At 35.7% G+C, this 19,045-nt stretch overlaps 1 protein-coding gene across 6 annotated transcripts in view; it reads right to left on the bottom strand.

Annotated features, from left to right (window-relative positions):
* Window positions 1-19,045, bottom strand: part of HMCN1 (hemicentin 1) — a 469,326-nt gene that overhangs the window by 336,075 nt on the left and 114,206 nt on the right. For all 6 annotated transcript variants that reach the window (XM_023247312.2, XM_003999241.5, XM_019821722.3 and 3 more), the window contains 2 exons: window positions 9,783-9,941; window positions 7,928-8,050 (listed from right to left, as the gene is read on the bottom strand). In XM_023247312.2, coding sequence (XP_023103080.2) covers window positions 7,928-8,050; window positions 9,783-9,941 — 282 coding nt within the window. The remainder of the gene's footprint in view (window positions 1-7,927; window positions 8,051-9,782; window positions 9,942-19,045) is intronic.

Raw genomic sequence — 19,045 nt, forward strand, 5'->3', positions numbered from 1 at the left:
AAGGCATACCTTTCACCATAGACACATGCCTCTCTACACAAAAAGTTTCAAAAGAAACCTTTAAAATTTAAATTGATAAAATATAAAAGGAAATATCCAAATTGTTGAGGCTCTGTGAAAATGACCCAATGGAATTTTATTTGCTTTTAACACTACAGATGTATTTCATTCCCTTGTGTTCCTTTGTGGATCCCAACAGGTGAACTCTTCAAGAGACTATAGTCAGTGACTTCAGTGATGATTAAGTTGTTTCAGTTTTGAATATCAAACACTTGGGACATTTTCCTTTCAATTCAAATCTTTAATCTCCACCATAACTCCAATAAAAATAAATCCCAAGCCCTCAAAATGGGTAGAATAGATCATTTCTTTCAAGCCAGTTTGGACTGAATAAAATTTTCAATGACTTTGAGATTGACACCATAATGTTTTGATAGTTAAGACTCTTGCAAACCCAGAGTTAGCTATGCAAGTGATTGGCTCCGTTAAAGCTCACATCTCACAGTCGAAATTGACATTTTATTTCAGCTTCTAATCAAAATAGAGTCAACAACTGATGAATGGATAAAGAAGTTGTGGTTTATATATACAATGGAATACTACTTGGCAATAAGAAAGAATGAAATATGGCCTTTTGTGGCAATATGGATGGAACTGGAGAGTGTTATGCTAAGTGAAATAAATCATAGAGAGAAAGATAGATACCATGTGTTTTTACTCTTATGTGGATCCTGAGAAACTTAACAGAAGACCATGGGGGAGGTGAAGAGGGAAAAAAAGTTACAGAGAGGGAAGGAGGCAAACCATAAAGGACTCTTAAAAACGGAGAATAAACTGAGGGTTGATGGGGGTGGGAGGGAGGGGAAAGTGGGTGATGGGCATTGGGGAGGGCACCTGTTGGGATGAGCACTGGGTGTTGTACGGAGACCAATTTGACAATAAATTTCATATTAAAAAAATAGAGTCAACTAAGAAAACTGTTTCTTTTTCTATTGTTATGGTTCTGTTGAATGCATGTAAACTAATCACTACCATCTTCCCGTAACACATCTTTCTTTTCTTTTCAGAAATATTCTTTCAGACATTTATATAAGCTTCTCTCTCCATTCTGTTTTCTAAATTTCACGAGTTTTGTTTTATAGATATGACTCAACTGCCTTCATAGAATACACTGCCATAGTTTGTACCTAGTGCTTCAACAGTTCCCAGAGCCAATACATGAAACCATAAAATGGAAGACGGACATTCTCATTTTTTACAGGCTCATCCTTTTAAACAATGCATTCCCCACTTCCCATTCCCCACTGCTCCACATGACAGGAGGGCTCCACTTGACTCTTGGTATTTTCTGCATAAGTAAGATTCTACTGAGAAAAGTCATCTTTTTCTTTTCTCCACTTGCAAAGAATATTATGTCCTATGCACAATATCAATGTAATTTTTAAATACCGTTCACATGCTCAGAGGTCTGTAATAAATAATTTTTAAATAATAAACTAAGTATGTTATGTTTTATTTTTTCTAAGCAAATAGAAACAAAAAGTACACATGACTTCGTATAGCCATATCAGTAGTTTAATTAATTAATGACTCCTAGGTGCCTTGGAGGGATAAGGTAACAATGTGACAGGAGTATGAGAGGTTCCCCACACACATTCATGAGGATAACATGTCAATCTTAGCATAACAGAAAAAGAAAGTATTCTACTGGAACTAGGATTAATATTCCTTTTTGGTGTATTTTTGGATGTAAAGACTTCATATTATTTTAAAGTATGAGCTCTGAGTTCTCCACTTCATTTTCAACATTTAATTAGGTGAAGTCAAAGAATGAATAAGTGGAAACATTTACGCACTGTTTTCTAACATTTCCTGTAGTTTTCTAGAATGTTATAATTGTCTCTGATACATTTTCAAATTTCAGAGGAAACACCCGTTTCTACTTATTTTCAAGGTCAGCAGTAAGGTTATGTTTCTGAAATAACGTGTGGAGTGAAACTCAGAATAAGGGAAAATAAAATGGCAGATACCTCACTCCAGAGTATTAATTGTTCAAAACTCTGGGTTTCAGAGTTTCATCATTAAGCTTTATGCAGAAAGCTCTTGGTCTGAATTGTAGTCACAAGGGATCTTTGGCCAAAGTGGCAGGAAGGGGTTTTGCTGAATTCACACTCCAGCAAAGTTAAGTCTTTCTAATATCAGCATGAACCAATGAAAATAAGTATAAAACTAGCAAGAGAAATGTATCCAGTAATCTCTCATCTATGAGGTTTTTTTGTTGCCAGGATGTTAGGATTTTTCATAGATTAGGCGTAAGACTGTCACTTCACATACTATCATCTGATTCAGTCGTTCTCCACTTTGGTATTTATACAAAAGAAATGAAAGCATATGTCCATGCAAACACTTGTACATGAACATTTATACAGCTTCATTTGGAAATTTTTCCAAAGAAGACATATAGATGGCCAACAGGTACATGAAAAAGTCTCAACATCACAAATCATTAGGGAAATGCAAATCAAAACCACAATGAGTTATCACTCCATAGCAGTCAGAATGGCTAGTACCCAAAAGACAAGAAATAACAAGGGTTGGCAAGGAGAAAAAAGAACCATCATGCACTGTTGGTAGGAATGTAAATTGGTGTAGGCACTGTGGAAAACAATATGGGTGTTCCTCAAAAAGTTAAAAATAGAAACACCATATAGTCCAGTAATCCCACTACTGGACCCAAAGAAAATGAAAACACTAACTCAAATAAACCCCTATGTTTATTGAAGCATTATTTACAATAGCCAAGATAAGGAAACAACCCAAGTGTCCATCAATAGATGAATAGATAAAGAAGATTTGACACACATATACACACATTTGCACGCATGTGCATGCACACACACACTGGAATACTACTGAGCCATAAAAAAAGAATGATGTCTTGTCATTTGCAACAACATAGATGGACCTTGCGGGTATAAGGTTAAGTGAAAGAAGGCATTCGTTTATATGTAAAATCTAAAAAGCAAAACCAATGAACAAACAAGCAAAAACAGACTTAAACACAGACAGCAAACTGATAGTTGCCAAATGGGAGGTGGGTAGGGGAGTAAGTGAAACAGATAAAGGGACTTAAGAAGCAAAAGCTTCCAGTTATAAAATAAATAAGTCACAGAGATTAAAAGTACAACATAGGGAATATAGTCAATAATATTGTAATAATGCTGCATGGTTATAGATGACCACACTTACCGTGGTGAGCAATGAATAATGCATAGAATTTTCCAACCACTATATTATACACCTGAAACTAATATAACATTGTGTGCTAATTTTACTTAAAGAAATGCATCCTCTGATAAAAAAACAAAAGTGGAAATCACAGGCAGGGACTTATGGTGGTCAAGGGTATCATCTGAGGAGAAAGACTAAGTATGTCCCCTAAGTTCAGTTTAACCTTGAGCAAGATGCTCTGCTTCCCTATGCTTCAGTTCCCTCATTTATGCATTGAGGTTTATGATCATGCTGTCTTCCTTATATGGTAAAGATTAAATGAAATAAAATTAAACTCTTATTGAATGGCCATATCAAGCACTCGATCATCTAAATTGATACTATTATTATTTTCTTAGCCTGAGAAAAGGAAAGAATCATGGGAGCCTTTCATGTCTAATAGAGAATGAGGAAAAGAGTCTGCCCGTTCCAAACAGAGCGGCACAGGAGCCTCTCCCAAAGAAAGCACTAAGTGCTGGAAGGACCGCTGGAATTAATACATCTTATACCAAAGACCTGCATGTTACATGATAAGATAGTCGTTAAGATTTACTGAGAGACTTCCAAATATCATCATTTATGTCCTTCAAAAAATATAAATTAGTTGACAATGATTCCTTTATTTAATAAAACTCCCTTCTGATATAATACAGCCAGCATTACTTTCAAGTAGGGAGTTACACCAATCCATGGGGCCAGGATGTCCAGGTGGAAGGTTTTTTGTAGGAGGATAGGGAGAGACAGGAGGAGAGTGTTTGGAGACGTGAATTGGGAGAGGTAGGGAAAAAGAATGGGGAAATTCAGAACAAGTAAATCATCCAATTAACAATGGATCTTTCGCATTAGCTTCTTTGACACAAACATATAACATCTGTGGGTAACTTTGAGATTTCAAACTTGGACGTTTCTTATACCTAAGGAAGTATTTATTAGATCCATTGATAATAACCCAGTTTACAAAGAAATGGATGAGTAAAACTGTTTAGTTCCTTTTTCAACTTCAAAGGTGAATTAAGTACATCCTTGAGATGTGTCTTAACTTGTGTTTCCAAAATGTAATACCGTACAATGATTTATAGACTGATGCTTGGCAAATAATTTCTTCACTTTGGTTTCTTTTATGTTAAATAAAGATGAAAGATACTCTACTTAATTATTATTTAAAAAAAAGAGGAAGAAAGAGGAAACTTCAAGTTATCTCAAGAGAAAGTTGATACAAAAAATATCCCACTAGGTTAGGAAATTGATGAACTAGAGAGGATAAAACATAATATTTCACAATTTTCATTAGAAATAAGAGATGAAAAATCGCTTTTGAGTAAAATGTAAGGACCAAGCACATGTGTGGCCGTCCTGCAGTTCTCACGTATGTTAAATGTGCAGCTATCACTATATCATCAATTTTTCCCAGAGTTGTTTATGTTTATACAATAGGAGAACTTGGAGCAATGACAAAAGAAAAATGGCTAAATTATATGCTAAAAATTCTGCAAATCCAATTTTAACTCTGTCACTCTGCTTTTTGTTAACAAAATCTTCTACCTTGGTGGCTTTCTTTAAGGAAAGCATTGGTGTATACAGTTTCCAGTAACCCCTTCACAGTATCTTTCCTCACACAGGAAATAAAAAAAAAAAAAACATCTCTCCAGCCTTTTCCCATTTGAGTAAATGTATTTCCTAGCAACAGCTAGCCATCTGGTTTCTAAAAAACATAGGGGCACAATTTCTCCACTTTGAAAGCAAAATAACATTGTGAGGATTATAAAAACACTAGTTAACATTTATTGGGCACTTACCCTGTACCAGAACTTGTTTGAAACATTTTACACGCATTATCTTATTTAATCTTATAATAACTTTCGAAAATGGAGAAGTCTATTCTCCCTGTTTTACAAATTACAAATTTACAAATTCTCCCTGTTTAGTGGAGTTTAAAGAGACCATGTCATGAAGGAATATAGAATTCTTTTCATTTGGGATACATTTATCTTTAGGTAACTGAATACTTGCTTCCAATTGGCTTAAGCAAAAGGGTCATTTCCTTAACTCTGGAGGCTTAGCAGTACGATGGGATTGAGTGTTGACTTAACCCACAGGCTTTGGATTTTCTTAGCTTTTTACTCTCCCTTACATTTGTTTAATTCTCAGAATTATATGAAGATGCCTGCATCAGGTCTGGGATTCACATCCATACAGGATAATACCTAGAAGAGAATTTTTTCAAGATGACTCCAGTTAAATTCCTCTTGAGTCTCAAGTGGCCCAAAGTAGATGAGATGATCTTTCTTGAACCAGATGGTGAGGGGGTTGGGATTCCCATGATGGACAGCTAAATTAAGGCTCACCCTGTTTGCTTCAAACTTCAATTTATAAAAATGGACAATTTTAGCAATGCTTCTCTTTAGTCCTATTCTGCCTAAGCTAAATTTCAAGGTCAGAATATCAGCAGGTTAAATTTCTGTTATATATCTGTATCTATAATTTTCGGCAATTTATATCAAGTTTTTATAAATTGTTATTCTTGTAAATTACTTGGTAATTGTCAGAATTGTTAAAAATTATTAGGACTACAAAAATTATGCATCACACCATTTATTTAATAACTAAAGTGTGTATCTTTGTAGGGCTTATTTTTTCCATTTAAGACAACAATAATATTTTCAATTTTGTGTTAGTCCATTTTCCCTGGGTATGTGGATATAAATGGGAGTTACATTTATGAGAATCACCATGTTATTTTCTAGCTCTGGGACCCAACTCCTAATAAAGTCCTATGGTTCTCCCTAAAAGTTCATACAATTTGTTTTGGGATGCTCCAAGTTGTGCCTGACTACTAACAGGTTTGAACAACTGTTCTTTCAAATGCCTGAGGTGCCAGCCATGTCTCTTCTCGCCTATTCTCTTCTCTAGCACTTTCTGCCAGAACCACCATGTCCACTGGGAATGGCATCTTCTGCCCCATTTTTCTGCAGAAGACCACTGTCCCTTTTAATCTGGAACTTCACAACACCCAAAGCAGGTGGTGTCCTCACTGATGCAAGAGAAAGCAGTACTCTCCTTACTTATACCCTCTACTTTATGCTGATGATATTGACTGTACCCCAGAGTGTTATACAATTCCAGATTAAAAACAACTACAAGAGGGCTTTCCTTCATTAAGGTCAAACATAGCCGATGGGATGGGACAAGAAATCCAGGTCCTGGCGGCGCCTGGGTGGCTCAGTTGGTTAAGTGGCCGACTTCGGTTCAGGTCAGGATCACACAGTTTGTGAGTTGGAGCCCTGGGTCAGGTGGGCTCTGTGCTGACTGCTCTGAGCCTGGAGCCTGCTTCGGATTCTGTGTGTCCCTCTCTCTCTGACCCTTCCCCACTCACACTCTGTGTGTGTCTCTTTCTCAAAAATAAATAAACATTAAAAAAAAAATTAAAGAAACCCAGGTCCTGTGAAAGTCTTGTACTCTTCCCCAATTCTTTTCTTCCTAGGTTCCCAAATTCTCATGCAAATGTTCAGACAAATAACTGCTAAAGGATTCCCCTGTAGTTGTCAGACCCTGCCCAGGCATTTCAGAATCTCCATCATGGACACAATATGGACTCAAGCCATAACCTTCTTAAGGCTGTTTCTTCCAACAAAAGACTTTTTACACTAAAATAACCTTCCAAGTTTGTATATCATATGCTGATAAAAATATTTTTGCTAGATATTATTCTAGAAATTTGCAATGTCCTATTATTTCCACCATGATGTAATAAGAATTCTTTAGGTATAAGAAGAATTACTGAACCATTTCATTCAAGACTCAAAGGAATCTGTTATGAAATTAATAGAACTTGTTTGGATAACAGTAACTACATCAATCAAATGTGAATTGTGCCTACATAAAACCTTATCTTAGTACTGGCATGCTCCTAGAAACTTAAATGGAAGATAGATAGATAGATAGATAGATGGATGGATAGATAGATGGATGGATGGATGGATAGATAGATAGATAGATAGATAGATAGATAGATAGATAAATAAATAAATAAATAAATAAATAAATAAATAAATAAATAAATAAATTCTTACCGTAGTGAGGCCACAACAAGGTAACAGAAAGGAGAAAGAATTGTGACAGACGTATCTCAAACGCTTTTTTAGAAAATACCAAGATTTTCTTAGTATGTAAGTTATAGATTTTATTACCATAAAAATTTTAGTTAACTACATAAGTTACTTACTTATAGTTTTTTTTTTACTTTTAATCTTAGAGATTAACATCATTAGAATTTTGCTCAATAACTTTTTCATATTCGACTTCAGTAAACCATCACACCTTATTTTACCAATTATTCAAAAGCTGCGCATCAGAAATACAAATTGACTTTACTAAACAAGATCTACAAAACTTTTCAATTCCTGTTGAATAAATTTTAAATACACTTATGCTTAAATCTAAATAATACATCAGTATAGAATACAATGTATAAACTAATACTATACAAATCTATGCTTCTCCACATTGGTTTAATACTTTTATTGACCTGTGGACTAGGGCGGGGAACAAAAATTTCTTTGCAAACTGTTTTTGAAATCATATCTGTCACAATTAGGTCAGCCTAACTAATTATGGTAATGTAGTTAATAATAAAGCAGACCCACTTGATTAAACTGACCTCATTAACTTGTTTTTTGTCCAGATGGAACACTTGACCAGAACTTGTAGAGGCAATTTCTTCATAGACTTTATATCCAATATGGCCCCTGTCATCACAGTCTCCAGTGAGCACAAATACAACCTATAATTTTTTTTAAAAAAGAAGACAGTTTAAAGGGTTTTCATAAATCAGTATGTATTTATTGACTACCTATTATGTGTTAACATATTACTATTAAACTGGAATACATATATATTATATATACATCTTACATATATACTATACATATACATATACATACATATGTCTATAATAATACCATATGTGTATAATATATAATATATAATATATATATTCCACTCTATATGCATTTTGAAAAAGTGTTTGAAATCCCTCTTACTTAAGAGGTGGAGCTTAATTTGTCATCTCCAAATCAAAGCGTGGACATGTGATTTGCTTTGGGCAGCAGCCCAAGGCAAAAGGGACATTCTATCAGTTCTGAGCCTACATGCAAGAGGCCTTGTATATTTCCCCTTGGTCTCTGGTGCTTCTGCCTTGGCCATGAAAAGAACATGCCTAAACAAGCCTACTGGTCTCAAAAAAAAAAAAAAAGTGAGAAACCCGTGAGACAGAGCCAAGTCACCCCAAAGATCAGCCTAGATAAGTTAAACCCAAACTATCCCCAGACACACAAGTGAGCAAGCCTTGCCTAGACCAATGGAGCCCTGCAAATATGTTTTAAGCCACTGAGAGTAGAACAGTTTGTTACACAGGTATAGCTAACTGATACAATGAGTAAGTCTGACTCAGACAAGATTCCACATAGGAGGTGATATTTGAGACACAGGCCTTCTTTGTAGGTCTATGCTCTTGTCAATTCTAGGGATAAGATAGAAAGAAGAACTTTCGGGATGCCTGGGTGGCTCAATTGGTTGAGTGTCCAACTTCCGCTCAGGTCATGATCTCACAGTCTGTGGGTTTGAGCCCTGCGTCAGGCTCTGTGCTGACGGCTCAGAGCCTGGAGCCTGCTTGGGATTCTGTGTCTCCCTCTCTCTCTGCCCCTCCCCTACCGGCTCTCTCTCTCTCTCTGTCTTTCAAAAGTAAATAAAAACATTAAAAAAAAAAAAGAAAGAACTTTCATTAATCCCCCATCATTTCCTCTCTATATTAAAAAACAAGGTATTAATATGCACAAATACTACATATCCACTTATGTTTAAATTAAATGGCACATGTATATTGGAGAACATATATACAGATCAATAGTTGTAATTATTGATTTTTGCCACACAAAGTATAGACAAAGAGGAGAGGCAACCTCTCACGTGCCATACAGGTATATACCTTGTTTTATTGCGCTTTGCTTTATTGTGCTTCACAGATACTGTGTTTTTTTTTTGTTTGTTTATTTGTTTTTTTACAAATTGGAGGTTTGTGGCAACCCCGCATTGAGCAAATCTACCAGCACGACTTTTCCAATGGCATTTGCTCGCTTCATGTCTCTGTGTCACATTCTGGTAATTCTCACAGTATTTCAAGCTTTTTCATTATTAGTATGTTTGCTATGGTGATTTGTGATCAGTGAGTATGACTTGCTCAGATGATGGTTAGCACTGTCTGGTAATGAAGCATTTTTAAATTAAAGTATATATATTGTTTTTCTAGACATGATAATATTTCACACTTAAGAGAGTAGACTACAATGTAAACAAAACTTTTATGTACACTGGGAAGCTAAAAAATTCATTTGACTTTATTGTGATATCTGCTTTATTGTGGTAGTCAGAACTGAACCCACAATATCTCCAAGGTATGCCTGAATTCCTTCCAGCTGTATTCAGATTGAAAATTTGGGGGGCTGATTCCTACTCACTTGTGACTGTTTCTGTTGGATAAGCTGTAGCACGTCATGAGTGAGCCGATAATCCTTGGACCGTGCATCAGTGAAAACGTAGATGAAAGACCCCGGAAGAGAAATTTCCAAGGCAATTTTTATAGCTCCAATACTCATTTCTGGACAATCACCACCACCCTGTTGAGGAGCAGAGAAAAAAAGTGCAATTATTTAACAACAAAAAAGAAAATATTCTAGTTACGATAAGTTGCTCTAGAAGCTCCAGAACTGAACAAGTTCTCTTCACACTTATTTTCTAGCAGTTTGCCACTGTATTAATTACTTTAGTTGCCAGGAGATGGAAAAGATACAGAGTTATGTAGAGATAGAAAAAAAACCTGTATTTATGGATAAATTAAAAACTCACCCAAAATACACAAAATAATAGAAATTGTCATATACTTTTTATCTAATTAAATGTTGACTCACTTTCTCATTCCCTTACGTGACTATTTCACGACATGCCTCTTTTCTTATCCCTCATTTGATGACCTTGTTTCTACTGTACTGGGAAAAGATTAGCAATCAGAAGAGAACTTTCATGAACTCCCACCATGGTGTCTATGAACCTACCTGTAATAGCAGCCACCCGCCTTGCCTTCACGGTGAAGGAATCATCTAGACATAGCTAAGGCTAACTACTCACGTGTGCCTAATCAAAGACATAGCTCCTGTGTGTCCCCTCTCTGGCTGTCCCTTCTCTCTACTCCACTGCCAAAAATTCCTCCTTTACTGGATCATTCCCACCAGCAAACAAACATACTGGTATATCTCCCATATACCATATATATAACCATATATACCATATATATAGAACTCCCATTTGAGTTTTTGCTCAAATGTTACCTTTCAGAGAAACCATCCATGTCCACCTTATATAAAATACACCCTTTGTCACCCTCTTCACTCTGCTTCATTTTTCCTACGAACACATGATCTCTGTTTTATTTTCTACTTGCATAGGCTCCATATATTTTCCTAAACAAAAATAGTCCTCATCCTAAGAAGAATTCTTGTCACATTTATTTCATTCAAACGTATAGGGGTTTATAGATAAAACTGTAAGTATGCTGTATTTACAGTTTTATATATTTTACATTTATGATTATTATCCTTATGTTCCATGTTATCAATGTTCTTCAAAATCACAGGTTTTGGGGGCACCTGGGTGGCTCAGTTGGTTAAGCATCTAACTTTGGCTCAGATCATGATCTCGTAGTTTGTGAGATCGAGCCCTGCATCAGGCTCTGTGCTGAGAGCTCGGAGCCTGGAGTTTGCTTCAGATTCTGTGTCTCCTGCTCGTTCTGCCCCTCACCCGCCCACGATTTGTCTCTCTCTCCCAAAATAAACATTAAAAAAAGTTTAAAAAAAAAATCACAGGCTTAAATGATTGCATAATATTCCATTATGTCTACATCCCATAATTTAGTCAACCATTTCTCTACTGTTGAACATTAATGCTCTTCCAAATTTTCCTCTACTATAAATTTGGAAATACAAATCTATTTTATTTTATGTATATATATAAAATGTCTGATTACTTCCTAAGCATAGATGTCAATAACTACAAGGCCAAGGGAAAGGACTTTCAACCAATATGTTTTGAGCAACCAATAAACTGCTTAACACCCCACTAGGATTTAAACATAGAAAGATGAATAATGAGGTAAGGTATCTTGTCCTTAAGGAACTCGTAGTCTAGAAAGGATAAATAAAAAACAAGACAATTTAGGGTTATAGGGGGGTGCCTTATGGTTCTACAGTCCACCAGAATACAGTAAGAGTTCTTTCTTAAAAAGAAATTAATTACTTGATGAAAGTGATATGGTTTTTTCTTTAAACTCTGGAGATTCTACTTGATTCTCTTATTGGGGCTTTTCCCAGGCTCCAAACAGTCTTAGACTGTGATACAATATCCTGAGAACCATAGTTCTAATCAGGGTCAAAAGAGCCAGGCTTCGAACTATTTACACTGCAGCTTGGGACAAACCAGAGAATCTTTTCTTGCTTAGAATCCCACTCAAAACTTACAGACTGTGAGTACCATTATATTAAATGAGTTGGAACAGAGCCCCAACTATTATAAAATGATTCTAAAATTAAAACACTCATCAAATATGTCATAATGGTAGGGGGTTGAAAGCTGTGATAACCTGATCTCAACTTCTGAGAAGAAGTCGGCTATAGACTTCCAGAAATTTTACTCAGTTATTAGTCCTTTCTATTTTTGCAGGACTTATCAGCTGTGCATTATTACTTATGTGCATTTTCATGGCATTTAGTTTAGCAGATAATACTGTTCTTAAAAACTTGTACACTTGTATCTTCAGACTGTACTTATCTCCCAGATTCCAACTTTACATCTTCAACCACTTATTAAACATCTACTCCTAGATGTTCTATGGGTCTTCACATTTCCGTGTGTCTAAAGTAGAACTCATTGTATTTTCCCTAATTATGTCTTCCCTATTTTTGTTAATCAAACCACCTGCCTCCATATTCAGGTTCAAACCTGAGTCATCTGGACTCCTCCCTCTTCCTTCACCTAATCAGTAGTCAAACCATTTTCCTTCTACTTCCATCATGAATTTGTCCCCTCCCTTCCTCTTTACTTCCTACAATTCACTCTTCTTATCATTGATTTTGTTACTCGTATAGCCTCTAATCTAATCTTCTGCTCTGCCTGCCACCAAACTTTATTTTGCCTGCAGTAAAGAGCTATCTTTATCATGTTCCAACTTAAAATCCTTCACTACTTGGGGCGCCTGGATGGCTCACTCGGTTGAGTGTCTGACTTCAGCTCAGGTCATGATCTCACAGTTCGTGGGTTGGAGCTCCATGTCAGGCTCTGTGCTGACAACTCAGAGCCTGGAGCTTGCTTCGGATTCTGTGTCTCCCTCGCTCTCTGCCCCCCGCCACTAGTGCTCTCTCTCTCTCTGTCTCTCAAAAATAAAGGAACGTTAAAAAAAAAAACCCTTCACTACTTGTGTTGGATCAAATTCTCTTTCTAGTTTCCTATCTCTCCTCCTGCCCCTCTTCATAAATCGCTTCCTTTAAGCTAGGACTACTTCCTGTTCTTTAAATATGCCTCTCGCTTCACACTGTAATGCCGTCAGTGCTTTCATTCATCCTTCTGTTGTTCCATCTCCACTATTAACACTGCTCAAATACACTTCTTAACTCTCCAGATGTACTTTGATATGCTTTACATTTCAATGATATAGCATATTTTCCTCTGCATAATAGGCGGGAGGATTATCATCTGCAACAAATGTCCTTAAATGAGCATTTGTTGCTAGGAAAGTGTGAAATAGCTTCTGGGGACATTAATAACTTTAATATATTGCATAGGAATAATTTTTACTCGAAGCCAACTTTGCAAATCCATAACTGCTGGATGGACTGCTCAAAAAACTAGATTCATATTGAATTTTCAAAACTTAAAAACATTCCTCAACTGTGCTTGACATCATGCACCTGAGTGTGAATCACAATATAAAAATTACCCATTCCACAAGCATTTATTTGTTGAATGGCCAAGTACACAATACACTAGCTCCGTGGTAGTATAATTCTAAGGAAAGATTGTCTCTTGCTAATTAATATCACCTAATATCAAGGGATTAGAAGAAATCTTCTATGAACCAAAAGTCAGAACAGCTAAGAAATCTCCAGGGATGCATACTAGGAATGACAGAAATGATAAATCTTGTCCAGTCAGTAAAGGACAATCTTTGAGCCACTTGACTTGTATTCAAATTTACTCTAAGAGGACCCAGGGATGCCTTAGTCCATCCTACAACATTACCCAGGAGTAGACTCTAGAGATCATTAGAATCCTTGGAAGTTACCCTAAATGAATTCATCTCATTGAGATCTCTCTAGTATGAGATTCATACTAAAACTTGAATGTGGCCCTAAAAAAACACATGTGTTGAGGTGGAACCTCTAAGCCTTTAATTATTGTTTTTTACCCTATAAATTTGAATAGAGGAGTTTAAAACCACATCTTAATAAAACCTACATGGTCAATAACATTTTCTGTTATTGGAACACCTTATTCTCCTGAAAAAAAAAAAAAAGCCCCTCTGTGAAACACTGAACTTCATATATAGTAAGTTTAATATTGGTTAATACCCAAAGGAAAGAGTGTGATGAGTTCACACAACTATAACTCCACAGAGAATTTCACAAATATAATTGCAAATGAAAGGCATTCCTTTTATTTCTTGACTCTTTTATATCACACTCTCAAAACAAAGACTTTGACTTTTATGGACAAACTAATATAAAGTCTCCAAGCAGCCAGAAATTTGAGGAATGTCAAGTCTAGCGGAAACATTTTGACCTATGTATATCAGAAACCCATACTAGATGTACTTAATATCCCTTAGGAGTGATCTGTGTAGCTTAGTGGTTTTCCTGCTGTGGAAATCAGTGTATTCTTTACAATAAAAATAATTATGCTGCCCTGAATCTCACATTTGCAGACATAGATTATATTATAATCATATTGATTCCATACCGATTAGAAATTGTTCTCAAGAATAAAACTCTTCTCTTACCAAAATAGTACAATATCTTAAAATTATTATCTTTCTGTCTATACTAGATTAGTGGATAACTGAAAATTAAAAATAATTGTTAAATGATAATTTATATCTCAGTGAAACTATTTATCTATCTCATTATGGATGTAGGTTTTTAAAAGGAAAAATAAGTGTTTTTTTCGAAAGGAAAATTACATATAATTTATATTAAAAACTCCCTATCTGATACCTGAGTTTGATTTTCTAATCATTTTAAATCATAAATAATCACTAAAATTATGCAGTAAAGGAATACTTTAGATATGTGCTGTCCAGTACAATGACCACTAACAAGCCTTGGGAGCTATTGAGCATCTGAAATAATGGCTCGTGAGGCTGAGGAATCAAATATTTTATTCTAATTAATTAAAATTCAAATTAAAAAAGTAATAATTTTTCATACCGATGAAAAAATTGGATATACTGAGTTAAATAAATAGATTATAAAAATTAATTTAAACTGTTTTTAAAATTACACATGTGGCTCACATCCTATTTTTGTTGGACAGCACTGCTTTAGAATGATACTTGGTTTTGTTATGCAGGCTTCATTATAAGGTTGTTGCTTTGCACTAAAAGTCTTCCACGAACTTTGCTTTCTGTCAGAAGTTATTAAAAACAAAATTTAAGTAATTTTAATTTACTAAGGCTCAGGAATCAAGTGACAATCTACTCCAAAAATCTATAAATTATTGACTTTGTTTAAGTATACATAAAGTTTATAAACAAAGTTTTTGCACATTGATATATATGAAGCTTATCTACAGGTTTGCTAATAATGTTTCTCAAATCATTATTTGATCTTCTGATTCTTAAACTCAGTTTTGGCAGAACAGGACTAAAGAGAACCATTTTCAAAATGTCCATGTTTATAAATAAACCTCACAACGTCAGATACTTCAGGTTGATCTATATCAAACTCATGTACAGATTTTAGAATCGGGGGCAATGGGATTATTACTGAAACACTAAAAACAAACCATTTTACATTTTAGTTCCACACTTTAAAAAAGTAGTCCTTTAAAAAGTCTTAACATTTTATGTTTTGATATGAATACCGAATGGGAAAAAACAGTAAGATAATATCCCATAAAACATCTATAATGGAGACATTTAGAATTGATGAACTTGAATCTATGAAAAGCCTCATTAATTTAATTGACACTTTTACTGGTAGTAAGATACCTTGTATTGACTCAATGGATATCTACTCTAAGCCAAACACTAAGAGAGTACTGTCACATACACTATGGTATTTACTCTTTATCTCAATTGATGACGTAGGTATCATTTTTAGCACAATATATTGCCAGAGGACTGAATCTTTAAAATCTCTTCCTAAGGTCACATGACTTTTAAATGAAAGAACAGAGACTGGAATTCCATTCTGCCTGGCCTGAGCTTTCATGCAAACTCCAGTGAGGCATTTTATTACTTTCATCAACCTCTGTGACTGCAAGCAAGTAGCCTGTAAGAGAAAACTATAAAAGCAAAGGGGAAAAGATTCTCATTCTTCCAGATGCCCACAGAATATTGTATGTTCTTCTATTGTGGCATCTGCTGAGTTGGACTGTAATTTTTATGTTTCCTCCCACTATATCTTTATTCCTTGAAGAACTTAGTAAGTGGTCCATTGTGGTTGGATGAATGAAGGGATAAATGAATGAATAGTGAGTATATGAACGAATGAGACTGTGCAAAACAATCTTGACACAATCTAGGCATGCTTTCTGTGTTCAACCTGAGCTTTACTCAAGCCTAGCCCATCTCATTTCAAGTAATATAATTCCAGAGCTAGGTCTCCTGAAGTACAAGTGCTTATATATACATACTCTAAGTGGTATACAAAACTAACTCCTTCAAGCTCTCATATCTCTGTATCTCTCTGTCTCTCTGTCTCTCCCTCTCAATCATGGCATGGTGTCAGGTTTAATATTTAACAAAAGAAAACAAACATGGCAATGGAAATGTATCCCCTAAAACCACATAAACCTGCACACATACATGACAATGCAAACTGCTTTTGTTAACTGTGTTTTTATTTGAACTCTGAGATAGAACTTATCTGTATCAGTGGGCATATTCTGACTCAGTATTTTGATATTCATTTTATCTTCAGAATTCTACTGATAGCTACAACTTACTAAGTTGCCAAAGACACTTCAGATAGAAAAAAAAAATGTGTACTGGAAAAACAGAAGCATGTGACCCTTCATAGTAAATGTCGCTCCTGGAATTAAGGAAAAAAACTGTAACCTCAGAGTTATAGTGATAATTATGTTAAAAAACAAATTCCTAGAAAGCAAGATAAAATAGGAATAAACAGAAATCTTATCAGTCAAGGGAGTAATAAAATAGAGATTATCATGCTGTCTTTTCTAAATATAAGACAATGTGGGAGTGGCAATGAACTAAACTGAACCTTTAAACCCTGAGAAGAGTTGGAGAAAAATGAGGTCCCTGTCCAAACCCCAATGGGAAAGTGTTCGTCAAACAAGTGATCAGAGTACTGGAAATCTCAGAGCAGGCCCTCACCCATGCCTTATTATGTCTCTTCTAGTCAACCCAATTCAATTCTATTTTCTTCATCCAGTTTCACTGAAATGGTGCTTATACCAGTTGTTTTCCAGGTATGTCTAACTCTAAGCAATGAAAAAATAAAACTTTTTTGGTAGGCTCATGCCTAAGTCCAAAATAAGTATTATTGGCATTATAGTACTTGCCCTTATTCTAACACAACTACAACCTAGTAAGCCTTGTTTCAAAGTCAGACTGTATTTTTCCTTTGCACGGAATACTCACTGCTTGAAATGTCTTATTTCTGTAATTTTCCCTTTACCTATAAAATTCAGGAATGAAACTCAGTCTCAAGCTAAACGAGAGTTTACAACCCTCAGTTCTTCTTAAAACACAGTTATGTGATTCTATGAGCAAGAAACAAAAGGTACATGTGGAAACCATTACATTGCATTGAACCTAACATAAAATTTCATTCAAGCAAGTATAAAATAAATTAGAATGACTACAGAACCCTAATGCATCAGTGACATTTGGTCTTCATCACTTGTAGAAACTATGGCGGGGATGTACTGAAAGATAATTGGAGTATTTCAGAGCCCAAACTTCAAATCTCTATAATCAAAATAAAAGTCCAGGCAGTCCACCATGCTGCCCTTTACGAGTTTAGAGAAGGTGGAATCCAAATCAAGGCATCAAAAAACTGTTGACCTTTCTTTCAGATGCATTAAAAGTTAACAATTACAGGGGCGCCTGGGTGGCGCAGTCGGTTAAGCGTCCGACTTCAGCTCAGGTCACGATCTCACGGTCCGTGAGTTCGAGCCCCACGTCAGGCGCTGGGCTGATGGCTCAGAGCCTGGAGCCTGTTTCCGATTCTGTGTCTCCCTCTCTCTCTGCCCCTCCCCCGTTCATGCTCTGTCTCTCTCTGTCCCAAAAATAAATAAATAAACGTTGAAAAAAAAAATTTTTTTAAATAAAAAAAATAAATAAAAGTTAACAATTACAACCATTTCCTGCCTTTCAGGTTATTACCTGCCGGTAGTAACTCTTCAGCAATTGATCTTTCAGTTTGTTGGAACTACCTTCCTGTTTGGCCTAGGAGGAGATTCAGTTCACTTCAGTTTAAATAAAGGATACACTACGTACCGTGCATTCAATATCTTCATTAATAAATCAGAAATTGATACACCTTCATACTACTTAAGAGAATTCCTTCCCGGGGCACCTGGGTGGCTCAGTCAGTTGAGCCTCTGACTTCAGCTCAGGTCATGACCTCATGGCTCATGAGTTCCAGCCCCACGTTGGGCTCTGTGCTCACAGCTCAGAGCCTGGAGCCTGCTTCAGATTCTGTGTCTCCCTCTCTCTCTCTGCCCTTCCCCTGCTTGCACCCTGTCTCTCTCTCTCAAAAATAATAAATAAACATTAAAAAAAAATTTTAAATAAAAAAAGAGAACTCCTTCCCTTGCCCATCAAGGATTCCATACCTTTTTATTTTCTTTTCCCACAAAATTAAGACATTATCCTGATCCCTAGTTGGGATTCCTGATCTCTCCTACTATATGGCCTTGTTTGCCCAGAGAGAATGAGCCAGAAGAGGGCAGGGTTCTGGGTCTAAGGTGGCCCTTGCAGCCAGTCATTATCTGTCTACTCAAGGATTAGGCAGGCTTTCTTTCTCCCTATTTTCCCTGGGTTATGACCCTTCTCTGTCTTTACTTAGCACTCTTCAGATTCAGCCTACCCACTAAAATCTCTGTCTTCCTTTCTACTCCAACACTCACATATGGATCTTATATGCTTCCCAGCACATTTGGTATTATCTTGGTTACTGGGTAGTTAATGGAGATTATAATGTGATTGTGTAATGTGTGTTTTATTTTATGCGTAAAAATATATTTATACTGCTTATGTTACTTTAGGTCTTGGCAAAAAGATTATCAACACAATGCATTTTTTACTAATAAAATCATTATAATTTATGAACATTATAATATATAGAGAAGTTTGAGACAGACAAATTGTATGGGCTATTTTAGAGCTAGCAGTCATTAAACAAAACTGGTGAACTAAGATCTAGATCATCTCACAGGAGGAGATTCCATATATATAAACAGACCAGATAAATGAGGACTTTCAAAA

This window comes from Felis catus, chromosome F1, assembly GCF_018350175.1.
Source record: "Felis catus isolate Fca126 chromosome F1, F.catus_Fca126_mat1.0, whole genome shotgun sequence".
Classification (NCBI taxonomy): Eukaryota; Metazoa; Chordata; class Mammalia; order Carnivora; family Felidae; genus Felis; species Felis catus.